We start from the raw sequence: 13009 nt of genomic DNA, 5'->3' as shown, positions 1-13009 counted from the left end.
AACTTGTTTAACTGCATAAAAAAATCTGAGAAGTCAGAGGAATTCCCTGGTGGCCCAGTGGTTACGGCTTTCACTGCTTTCGCCTGTGTTCAGTCCCTGGATGGAGAACTAAGATCCCGTAAGCTGTGTGGCATGGCCAAAAAAAAAAGGCTGAGGAGTTAAAATAGTTATTACAAAGACTATCACGTACACATTATTTTTAAGGGAGCTCCTATTCCCCTCTCCTGCCAACAACCTCACACTGTCACTGTTTGCAGGTAACATGATATTATACATAGAAAATCCTAAATATATCATGAGAAAACTATTAATGAATTTGGTAAAGTTGAAGGATACAAAATTAGTATGCAGAAATCTGTTGTATTTCCATATGCTAATAATGAACTATCTGAAAGAGAAATTAAGAACAATCCCACTTACAATCACATCAAAAAGAATAAAATACATAGAAATAAATCTAAGGAGGTAAAAATCCTGTACTAAGAAAACTGTAGAATGATGATGAAAGTAACTGAAGACTACCCAAATAGATGGAAAGATAAACTGTGCTCATGGATTAGTAGAATTAATACTATTAAAAAGACCATACTACTCAAAGATCTCTAGAGAGTCAATGCAATCCTAACAAAATACCAATGGCATTTTTCACAGAACTAGAACAAATAATTCTAAATCTGTATGGAAACACAAAAGACTCTGAATAGCCAAAACAGTCTTGAGGAAGAACAAAGTTGGAAGATCATGCTGCTCGATTTCAAACTATACTATAAAGCTAAAGTCATCAAAGCAGTATGGTATTGCCACTAAAACAGATACATAGATCAGTGAGACAAAGCAGAGAGCTCAGAAATGAACCCACACCTTCACGGGTAATTAATCTACGACAGAGGAGGCAAGAATATACAGTGGGGAAAAGAGAGCCTCTTCAATAAACAGTGTTGGGAAAACTCAACAGCTATGTGCAAAAAAATCAAACTGGACTACTTTCTCCATGATAAAAACAAATTTAAAATGGATTAAAGACTTAAATATAAGACCCAAACCATAAAACTTCTAGAAGAAAACATAGGCAGTATGGGCTTTGAAATTGATGTCAGTAATATTTTTTGACTAAGTTTTAAAGATACTTGTTAGTTCACAGTTAACATAAACACTTACTTGGTTTAATAAAATTATAATACAGCTATACTGGGGAAGAACAAAAGGGGATTGTGGTGGTGAAGGAGAGCTAGTCCTCATCTGCCATATAGAAAGTAAGTAGATAATGCTTTAAATTAATAAATCAAAATGTAGCATATAAACATGCGATTTAGAAAATACCAGCGAAAACACAGAGTTGAAGGTATGTGACACTGGAGATCGGAACTGGAGCAGGAAAGGGAGAACTGCTTTTAAACATTATAATCCTTTCAACACTTGACTTTTAAACATCATAGACATGTACAACTTTAACAACATAATAATCATGAAAAAATAAGCCTGAATGTGAATCTTACTAATTAAAACAGAATGGCACTGATGCCGGAACCATAAAACAGCAGAAACAAATGAAAAGAAATATACAAAGAGATTTAAAAAAATAAAAAGAATGTAGTATATGGTCTACCTGTTAATTTCCTAGGGCTGCTGTAACAAATTACCACAAACCTGGTGGCTTAAAACAACAGAAATTTGCCATCTCAGTTCTAGAGGCCAGAAATTTGGAATTAAAGTCTTAGCAAGGCTATACTTTCTGTGTGACCCTGGGGAAGAAAACCGTCTTCCTTCTTCCACCTGGTGGCTGCTGGCAGTCCATGGCCAATAGCGACATAACTCCAATCTGCCTCTGTCTTCACATCACCTACTCCCCTCTCTATGTGTTTAATCTCCCTCTATCTCTCTAAAAATTGAGGACACTTATGATGGTTCTTAGGACCCTCCCAGGGAATCCAGAATAATCTCAAGATCCTTCACACAATCTAATCCTAATCACACCTGTAAAAATTTTACCATATGAGGTAATATACACACAGAGTCCAAAAATTAGGACCTATTATCTTTGGGGGTCACATTTAGCCCACTACAATGAATGTAGCATTTCAAATCACTAGGAAATGGATATATTATTCAATAAATATTGTTGGGATAATTAACTATTTGAAGGAAAAAAGTGTTTTATTTTCAGTCAGTGTAAGGATGGTTCAAAATTTAAATGTTAAAATCTTGTAACAATGACATGTGCAAATATAGATGAATGTTTGGGGACAGAAGACTTAGGTGGAACCAGGCACAGAAATCAAGTGAGATATTGTAAAAAATCCTAATTCATATAACAAAATGGGCCATAGTAAATCTGGAAAAGAAATAACTTGGTAAAGTGAGACATAAAGAAGTAGAAGTATTTTTAAATTAGAGAATTCATAACTCAATAGTGAAAAGATTAACTTAAAAATAAGGGTAAAACAAGAATAGGCAATTCACAAAAGGACTTCAAAAGCCCAATGTTTTGTGTTACATTACACAAAAATGTTATTTAATCACTTTTGTAACTAAAGCACGAATGAAAGAAAAATATATTTATCCTATTAGATGAGCAATGATATAAAAGATGAGGGAATGAGTGCATGTTTGTATCATTCCTTTTCCTGGAGAGAATACTTTCTTCCATCCAGTAGGCTGTCTTCTCATTTTGTTCATGTTTCCTTTGCTGTACAAAGCTTTTTTTCCCCCTTTTTTTCATACAAAGCTTTTAAGTCTAATTAGGTCCCACTTGTTTATTCCTGCTTTTATTTTCTTTGCCTTAAAATTAGGCAGAAGGGGATTTCCCTGGTGGTGCAGTGCCTAAGACTCTGCACTCCCAATGCAGGGTACCCAGGTTCCATCCCTGCTCAGGGAACTAGATCCTACATGCCGCAACTAAGAGCCAACAACAGATCTCTCATGCCATAACAAAGATCGAAGATCCCACATCCCACAACTAAGACCCAGCACAGCCAAGAAAAGATATAATCTTTGTTTTATAAAGGCAGAAGACCTGAAGAGACATTTTTTCAAAGAAGACATACAGATGACCAACAAGGTAATGAAAAGATGCTCAACATGGTTAAACATCAGGGAAATGCAAATTAAAATTCCACAATGAGACATCACCTCACACCTATCAGGAAAGTTTCCATAAAAAAAGAATACATACAAAAAATACTGGGGAAGATGTGGAGAACAAGAACCCTTGTACATTGTTGGTAAGAAGATAAATTGGTACAGCCATTGTCGAAAACAGTATGGCAGTTTCTCAAAAAACTAAAAATAGAACTACCATATGACCCAGCAATTTCACTCCTGGGTACATATTTCAGAAAAAATTAAAAACACTAATTTGAAAAGAGACATGCATCCCAATGTTCATAGCACCACTGTTTACAGTTGCCAAGGTATGGAAGCAACTTAAGTGTCCAGGGCTTCCCTGATGGTTCAGAAGGAAAAGAATCTGCCTGCAATGTCGGAGACCCGGGTTCAATCCCTGGAGAAGGGAATGGAAACCCACTCCAGCATTCTTGCCTGGAGAATTCCACGGACAGAGGAACCTGGCGGGCTACAGTTCATGGGGTCAGAAAGAGTGGGACACGACTGAGCAGCTAACACTTCTACTCCCACTTACTAAGTGTCCACCAGTAGACAAATGGATAAATAAGATATGGTATATATACATACAATGGAATACTACTCAGCCATAATAAAAGAATGAAAGTTTTCATTTGCAACAATATGGACTGACTTGGAGGTTATTTTGCTAAGTGAAATAAGTCAGAGAAATACAAATACTGTACGGTATCACCCACAAGTGGAATCTAAAATAAAGCAAACTAGGGAATATAACAAAAAGGAAACAGACTCAGATAGAGAGAAAAAACCAGTGGTTACCAGTGGAGTAAGGGAAGAGGGGAGGGGGAAATAGGGGTAGGAGATTAAGAGGTACAAACTACTATGCATAAAATAAACTGCAAGGATATACTGTACATCACAGGGAATATAGCCACTGTTTTAAAATAACTACAAGTGGTGTATAACCCTTAAAAATTACTGTATACCTGCAACTTATATAATATTCTCCATGAACTATATCTCAATTATAAACAAATTTTAAAAATCCCTCTATCATTAAATCAGGTTCCCAATGGAAAAAAAATTACATCTCACAGCACTGACCATTCAGGTATGACCCAAATCAAATCCCTTATGATTATACAGTAAAAGTAACAAATAGATTCAAGGGATTAGATCTGATAGACAGAGTGCCTGAAGAACCATGGATGGAAGTTCATGACATTGTACAGGAGGCGGTGATCAAAAACCATCTCCAGGAAAAAGAAATGCAGAAAGGCAAAATGGTTGTCTGAGGAGGCCTTACAAATAGCTGAAAAGAAGAGAAGTGAAAGGTAAATGGGAAAAGGAAAGATGCATTCAGCCATCTGAATGCAGAGTTCTAAAGAATAGCAAGGAGAGAAAAGAAAGCCTTCCTCAGTGATCAGTGCAAAGAAATAGAGAAAAACAACAGAATGGTAAGGACTAAAGATTGCTTCAAGAAAATTAGAAATACCAAGGGAACATATCATACAAAGATAGACACAATAAAGGTGAGAAATGGTATGGACCTAACAGAAGCAGAAGATATTAAGAAGTGGCAAGAATACACAGAAGAACTATACAAAAAAGATCTTAATGACCCAGATAACTGTGATGGTGTGATCATTCACCTGGAGCTAGACATCCTGGAGTGTGAAGTTAAGTTGGCCTTACGAAGCATAAATAGGTGATGGAATTCCAGCTGAGCTATTTCAAATCCTAAAAGATGATGCTGTGAAAATGTTGCACTCAATATGTCAGCAAATTTAGAAAACTCGGCAGTGGCCAAAGGACTGGAAAAGGTCAGTTTTCATTCCAATCCCAAAGAAAGGCAATGCCAAAGAATGTTCAAACTACCGCACAATTGCACTCATCTCACATACTAGAAAAGTAATGCTCAAAATTCTCCAAGCCAGGCTTCAGCAATACATGAACCGAGAACTTCCAGATGTTCAAGCTGGATTTAGAAAAGGCAGAGGAACCAGAGATCAAATTGCCAAGATCCACTGGATAACAGAAAAGCAAGAGAATTTCAGAAAAACATCTACTTCTGCTTTATTGACTATGCCAAAAGCCTTTGACTGTGTGGATCACAACAAAGTGTGGAAAATTCTTTAAGAGATGGTTATACCAGACCACCTGACCTGCCTCCTGAAAAACCTGTTTGCAGGTCAAGTAGCAACAGTTGGTACAGGACTTGGACAATGGAATTGGGAAAGGAGTATGTCAAGTCTGTATATTGTCACCCTGCTTATTTAACTTATATGCAGAGTACATCATGCGAAATGCTGGGCTGGATGAACCACAAGCTGGAATCAAGACTGCCAGGAGATACATCAATAATCTCAGATATGCAGATGACACAACCCTTATGGCAGAAAGTGAAGAGGAACTAAAGAGCCTCTTGATGAAAGTGAAACAGGAGAGTGAAAAAGCTGACTTAAAACTCAACATTCAACAAACAAAGATCATGGCATCATGGCATCAGTCCCATCATTCCATGGCAAACAGATGAGGATACAATGGAAACAGTGACAGACTTTATTAATTTTCTGGGACTCCAAAATCACTGCAGATGGTGACTGTAGCCATGAAATTAAAAGACGCTTTCTCCTTGGAAGAAAAGCTATGACCAACCTAGACAGCATATGAAAAAGCAGAGACATTACTGTGCCAGCGAAGGTCCGTATAGTCAAAGCTATGACTTTTCCAGTAGTCATGTATGGACGTGAGAGTTGGACTATAAAGAAAGCTGAGTGCCGAAGAATTGATGCTTTTGCACTGTGGTGTTGGAGAAGACTCTTGAGAGTCCCTAGGACTGCAAAGTGATCAAACCAGTCAATCCTAAATGAAATCAGTTCTGAATATTCATTGGAAGGACTGGTGCTAAAGCTGAAGCTTCAATACTTTGGCCACCTGATGTGAAGAAATGACTCACTGAAAAGACCCTGATGCTGGGTAAGATTTTTTTTTTTTTGCTGGGTAAGATTGAAGGGAGGAGGAGAAGGGGACAAAAGAGGATAAGATGGTTGGGTGGCATCACCAAGTTGATGAGTCTTAGCAAGCTCCAGGAGTTGGAGATGGACAGGGAAGCCTGGTGTACTGCAGTCCACGGGGTTGCAAAGAGGTGGACACAACTGAGTGCCTGAACTGAGCTGATAGCACTGAAGCCAATGAATAAATGTCAGATAAAACGAAGTCTGCATGAGATCTAAAGAGGATGTCCAAATCCGACCAGCAGCTCCTCTAATCTGAAGCAGGTTCGATTCTGGCGAATTGAATACGTTCTGAAGAACAGTCCCAATAATTAATCACTAACTTGAAGATGTGAATTCTTTCGCAAGCACAGCCAGACTTAAGGAGACAGTTGGCTTGTCTTCTTATATTATCATATGCTTGCAAAGAAGACTACTGAAGAAGAGATCATTGTGTTTATGGTGGGAAATGTTTCTTTTAAGCTCTTCTGGTGTCTATGAAGGAAAATATTCTATAAATATTCCCAGCTTCTTGCCCTTTCTCTCCTACAGTGAGAAACCTGACTGGTAAATTAACCACTGGTCTACATTTCTTGACTGAGTAGAGCTAATCTATCAAGCCAGAGAATTAGTGAATTAGGTCTTTTTTTAACCTCTAATCCACCACTTGCAACCTAATCAGAATGAGGTAAAAGTCTTAGGCAAGTGTGTCTATTATGAAGACCAAAACTTTCCCTTATGCGGGCTATTTCAGGTATGGACTAGGGGACAGAAATATTAAAAGAACATTGATATGATACACATCCTCTAAAAGTTCTCTCAATATTAAAGTTTATCTCCATCTGCCTAGGTCTTGACTACATGTGAACTGGTTTCAATCCTAAGGGATAAGAAAAAGGCCAGAGGTATTATGTACTGGGCTCCCTAAACCCTACAATGGCCAGGGTATTTTTAGTTCTCCCTGCCAAGAGGCAAGGCACGGCTGCAGAGAAACAGAACAACAAGCTGGTGTCGACCATGCGCAGCAGACAAAAGCGCCCTAGAATAATCACAGATCTATTAGTATTCACCTGCCTCTAGAACCAGTGACTAACACACGCTATGGGAAACCACTTAAAGAGAGCATATAAACACTGTCCCCAAGAAGCCAATTAAAGAAGAGATCACAATAAGGTACCCATTCACCTATGCAGCCTCTGAAACTGTTATTCCAAGGGACAGGGTTATATAATAAACTACTTCTGCTACTCCTGGGCAAAAAGCAGGCCAGAACAGAACTGCTCTTTCCAACAACAACATGCAAATTAAATAACAAGAAAAAGCAGCACTACAAGAAAAGAAAGTGAAAGTGAAGTCACTCAGTCCTGTCCAACTCTTTGCGACCCCATGGACTGCAGCCTACCAGGCTCCTCTGTCCATGGGATTTTCCAGGCAAGGGTACTGGAGTGGGTTGCCATTTCCTTCTCCAGGGGATCTTCCCAATCCAGGGATCGAACCCGGGTTTACTGCACTGCAGGCAGATTCTTTACCATCTGAGTCACCAGGTAAGCCACAAGAAAAGGAGGGATCATAAAGCGAGAAAGGGGGAAAATATATACATCTGAAAAACTGCTTCATAGAACAGGTTTAAAGAAAAACTGGTTTGCCTGAAGATAAATGGAACAAAACTCCATAAAAGAGATTTTTTTTTAGTAAGAGCTAAAGGAAGCTAAATATATAAAGAAAAATAAGAAAAAAACACCAGAGACCTCAAAACTACATCAGAAACAATTCCAAGTAGAATAATTACTTCAGAAAACTAAGTTAATAATACTGATGACAAACCTGGGAAGATCATTCAGAATGAAGATTATAAAATAAAGGTGGTTAGACTTAAAGTGGTTAGAACAAAATGATGTATAGGTTTGGAATATAAACAACTGAGATCTAATCTAAGTAATATTTTTGGACAGAGAAAGACATATGGAAAAGCCAAAATACTCAAGAATATAAAGCTGAAAACTGAAGGGGTACGTCGTGTTCCAGGAAAAATCAATACAGAACGATCAAGAATAAGATATACTGTGGAATGTTGCTGAATTTTAAGGGCAAAGAAAGAATGCTACTAGGATCCAGATGAAAAAAGAGGACCACCTACAAGTTAAATAATTCATCCTGACCTCAGGCATCTCCTCAGCCACATTAAATTATGGATAAAAGTGAGACTGTACAGTGCTGAGGGTAAAAGAATATGACATGGAATTTTCTCCATAACTGTAATACAATTTTAATGGATATATAACATTTCATTTGTATGCATGTACTATAATCTACTTGACTGGTCTTTTATTGACGGATATTTAGACTGCTTCTAGAATTTTATTATTTCAAACCATGCTGAAATTAATAAACATATATGTATTATTTAAAATACATGTAAGTGTACTATAAAATTAATTCCAGGACATATAAGGGCTGAATCAAGAGTTTATGCATTAAAAAAACTTTAAACCTGAAGTGATATTTCCAAATGAGTCAACAAGGGGAAAATCATCATAATAATAATACAATAAAGAATTACATAGAGTGCTCGATTCGGCAGCACATATACTAAAAAAAAAAAAAAGAATTACATAGAAAGCAAATATTGAATGCGAGCAGAAGTTTGAAAAGTCTGACTTCAGAAAAAAGGAGACACATAACAGATGAAAGAAAAACACAATGGAAAAGGGGAATAAGGATATTATATAACAAAATCCAGTTCACATGAGGAAATCTTTCCAGTCACAGACATACTGAAAAGTCTTTCACACACCCCATCTGTTGTTGTTAAAGAATAAAAATTTAAAGGAGGCACAGCGAGTACCGAGAAAGGTAAACAACAAAGAAAAGGAAAAATTTCTAATAAAGCATGTACTACTGCACAATGAAATACAGAGCTTGGCAGTGTAGTAGAACAAAACAATACTGCTTTATATCTGATATTTCATATTTTGATATTTTGTTCTAATTCAGTCATTGGTATAAATTTTATTGCTTTATAATAAATATTTCTAAAAAAAATATGGCTTCCTAGTTTTTCCACCAGTCTTATGTTTGCAGTTTTTACACTTTGGACTGTCTGATCTCTGAGCAACCATCTAACCCTAATTACTGTTAATTAGAACAATGTCTTGCACATAACTGTTTCAACGTCAAGATGTACAATAATTTTGCACTATTTAAATACATAAATTTCAAAGAATACTGGATATGTCAGGCAAAGACGAATACAAAAACGACTAGAAAGTTTGGTCATATAAAAAATATATACATACCACTGGATGATGTTTATTTGGCCAGTAAATTATTAGTATAATCAACTCCTACTAAAGGATGAGGCACCTGTGGCTACTGCATAAATATTGATGTGAAGATCATTAAAGGAATATCAGCTTACAGTACGTTAACTGGGTCAGAACCAAACAAATCAATACATACTTAGAAAAAAAACCCAAACCATGGTTAAACGTTATCTTCCCAATAAGCTATTCCACGGTGATCCATAGCTTATAATAGCTTTTATGCTCCGTGCATCAAGATAATCTATTGCTTGAAAAATAACCCCACCCCCTCTACTGGTAAATCCACAGCATCTCGGGTTAATTGCCAGGATGGATTTTTTTTTTTTCTCCCCTCTCCATCTTTCTCAGAGCATCAGGTATATAACTGCTGACAGCACTTGGGCACTGACCAGGTGATCCGAGTTTCCATGACCGCCTAGGATCGGTCCGTGGCGCTGGGATAAAGGCCTCGGGCTGCAAGATTTGTGCGCCGGGACTCTCGTTAGCTCCTGCCGGCCGCACTTCGTCTTAAACTGCGCCTTTACTTAGGCTGTGTTTTTACCCATTGCTAACCATTTAGTTTCTAAAGAAGACATTCCCATTACAAAATAACGACAGGAAAATAACAAGATAAAAACGAGGTCAGCAGGGAAGCACCTAAAACCCGAGAGCATCTGCTTCTAATGGAAGCGACATCCACCTTCGAGAGAAATCACTCAGTCAAGCCTCAGGCCCCGGCGCTCCTTCGCTCCCCGGGGGGAGCGTGGGCGGGACTCCCTCAGTCCCGAGGGGACGCAGGCAAGCCTAAAACCACTGCCAGCCCGATCTGCCCAGAGTAAGCCCGGAGGAGCTCGGCCAGGACCTCGTTCGGGACGGAGGCCGCAGGGGCTGGGGTCCCCAAGGGAACCGAGAAGGCCGCCGAGGCCCCGAGAGACCGCGTGCGCGCGTGGCGGGCACCTCCCGCCGGCGCAGCCACCCGGGGCGTCGCCATGGGAACCAAGGGTTTGGCCTCCGGACCCCGGTCGGCCGGGGAAGGCGCGGCCCTTCCGCCGCCCCGCAGGGTTGGAGCCCGGGGAGGCCGCCGCCGACGCTCACCTCGACGCCGGAGTCGCGACGCGCGCGTCCTCCGCCGCCTCGGGTCGCGCTCGGCCGCGCGGGGGGTCCTGGTGCCGGTTCCTGCCGCCGCCGCCGCTGGGGCGCTCCCGCAGCCGGTGCCCCTCCGCACCAGAGCGTGGAGGTGTCGGGCTCCCGCCGCGGGAGGCGGGAGATTTAAACGCTGCGGCCTGGCGCACGCGGGAGCCGCGCTGCCCTCGGCGCCTCGGCCCGGCGTCCTCCGCGTTCACGCCTGTCGGGCTCCCGCCTAGCCCCGACCCGCGGAGGCCCCGGCTCTTAGCCGGTTCTTGAAGAAACTCCGGGACCCTCACTGCTCCTCCTTTCCGGAATCCCTCTAATAAAGTGAAATGACAAACACCAAGTCGTTAGAACAGCGGTGTAAGGTACTTGCGTGGGCGCCCTCCGAGGCGTGGGGAAGTCTGCGCTCCTCTGCTGAGCCCGGAGCCCCGGACCCCGCCGCCTCCCAGCCCCGCTGCAGCTGCGGGCGCTGTGCTTCCACCCCTGTGGGGACAGACGCTTCTGAGCCCTGGTCATCCCTGAGTCCTCGGGCGCTTCTCATCACGCGTGGCGGCACGCGGGAAACGTTCACGTGCTGTATAACTCTTATTTAAAAGTGTAAAGAGGATTAAGTCAACGATTTAATTACTGACCTGAGAGGCACATTTGTGCCTGCGTGCTCAGTCGTGTCTAACTCTCTGCGACCCCATGGACGGTAGCTCCGCCAGGTTCCTCTGTCCATGGGATGTTCTAGGCAAGAATACTGGGGTGGGTAGCCATGCCCGTCTCCTGGGGATCTTCCCCCCGCACCGACGGATCGAACCCTTCTGAGCCATTGGGGAAGCCCCAACTTAACCACAGTTTGTCATAAACGACTCTTCAAGAATCAAAGGTAAAATCTGCACCTAAAAACCTCAGGAAAAAATATTGGAAATAAGGCAAAAGTAAAATTCTGTTATTGGTGGAATATAATTTAAGCTCAGAGTGCTTGCTTTTTATTTATTTATTTGGTTGCCCGGGGTCTTAGTTGCAGCATGTGGTATCTTTAAGTTGTGGCATGTGGGATCGAGTTCCCTGACCAGGGAACAAACCTGGGTCCTCTGCTTTGAGAGCATGACCTTAGTCACTGGACTACCAAGGAAGTCCCAAAGTGCTTTCCTTTTAAAGGTTAACAAAAGTTATCAACTTTAAAACTTTACAAAATGTGAATTAGTCACAGCTGTGACATATGGGCTAGCAAGGAAAAAAGCTTGAGGTGGTAATTAAAGTCAATAACATTATGAAAAATATAAACATGGGGTGAGATTCTAGAATATTATTACAAAGTACTTAGCTTAAAAATCCGGGGGGGGGGGTAGGTTTTATAATAAGAAAAAGGGTAAGCTATTTATACTACAGAGCTAATTTGAACTGAGAATTAAGTCTTTAGACCAGGAATTCTAACCCTGAGATATATGAAGTTTCAAGGTGAATACATGAAATAATATGCAAAAATTTGGCTCTTTTTTTTTTTTTTTTAAAGAAAGAATCTTCAGCTTTCCTCAGAATCTCACAGTCCAGATCCTTAGAAGGGTAAGAGTTATAATTTGGCAAATATGATGTTTGCTGTAATTCCGAGGACCTTTCCTGACTCAGGTGTCCCTTCTAAAGGCATACCTATACTCTCAAATTCAACTACTCTACTGTATTTACCTGCCTGTCTCTCCATTAGGTGCTTCTCCATATGCATGTCCATAGCCTTATCTATTAGTGCAGTGCCTAATGCACACTTCCTTACGAATGAGTTTATTCAATTAATAAATGAACAGAAAGGATACCTAACTAACAACTGAAGTATACAATGTCAATTACCTACAAAGAACTGAACACCTTTCTCCCCAAAGAATAAATGCTTCTAATATGGTAAGCAAGATGACTTCAAAACTGTTACTATACAGCATAGTAAGTTTCTTGGGATATTTTAGAAAGTGCTTATTTCAACTGGATGATGTTTAACTCAAGAGGATATTCAACTAATAGCTTCTACAGGTCAACCTGAAGCAGAGGAAGGGCCTCCAAGGAACACAGTAGGAAGTCAGGTAGTGACTCTAGGGCCAAAACTGTTGGTTTTGCTCACTTAATTAGGGAAAATTACCAAGAGATATACAATGTCTCTGAGCCAAATAATGTAGCATTTACACATCTCTTTCCTTTACAGGTCACTGAGAAAAGTGTCCATGTGGGAGCACAGTATAGGAAAGGTGTCAGCAAGCAAGGTCGAGCTACTGACACTCTTCCTGGCCAGGAATCGGTCTTCTCACTCATGGTGTTGGATTGATGAGAACTATTTAAATGTCCTTGTACAAATCCCTTAACAAATGAGGCAGCAGTAGTTAAAATGTAGTGTTTCATTAAAAAAAAAAAAAAGGCCTTTTTATAAAATGAAAGGATTTAACACTATGAAAATACTTTATATAGGAGTGTTTAATTTTGTTAAGAAGTATCAAACATTCAGAAAACTGCTATTTCATTTCCTTCAAC

At 40.2% G+C, this 13009-nt stretch overlaps 1 protein-coding gene across 5 annotated transcripts in view; it reads right to left on the bottom strand.

Moving 5' to 3' along the window:
- The window catches only part of ICA1L (islet cell autoantigen 1 like), a 62213-nt gene extending 51313 nt beyond the window's left edge, over positions 1-10900 (bottom strand). For 2 of the 5 annotated variants that reach the window (XM_043445641.1, XM_043445645.1), the window contains exon 1: positions 9790-10462. In XM_043445641.1, the coding sequence (XP_043301576.1) occupies positions 9790-9809 (20 nt within the window). In that variant the 5' untranslated portion in view covers positions 9810-10462. The other 3 variants (XM_043445643.1, XM_043445642.1, XM_043445644.1) reach the window with 3 other exon arrangements.
- Positions 10901-13009: the final 2109 nt, after the last annotated feature.

The sequence above is a fragment of the Cervus canadensis genome, chromosome 24, assembly GCF_019320065.1.
Source record: "Cervus canadensis isolate Bull #8, Minnesota chromosome 24, ASM1932006v1, whole genome shotgun sequence".
NCBI lineage: Eukaryota > Metazoa > Chordata > Mammalia > Artiodactyla > Cervidae > Cervus > Cervus canadensis.
This window is presented reverse-complemented; position numbering and strand designations above follow the sequence as displayed.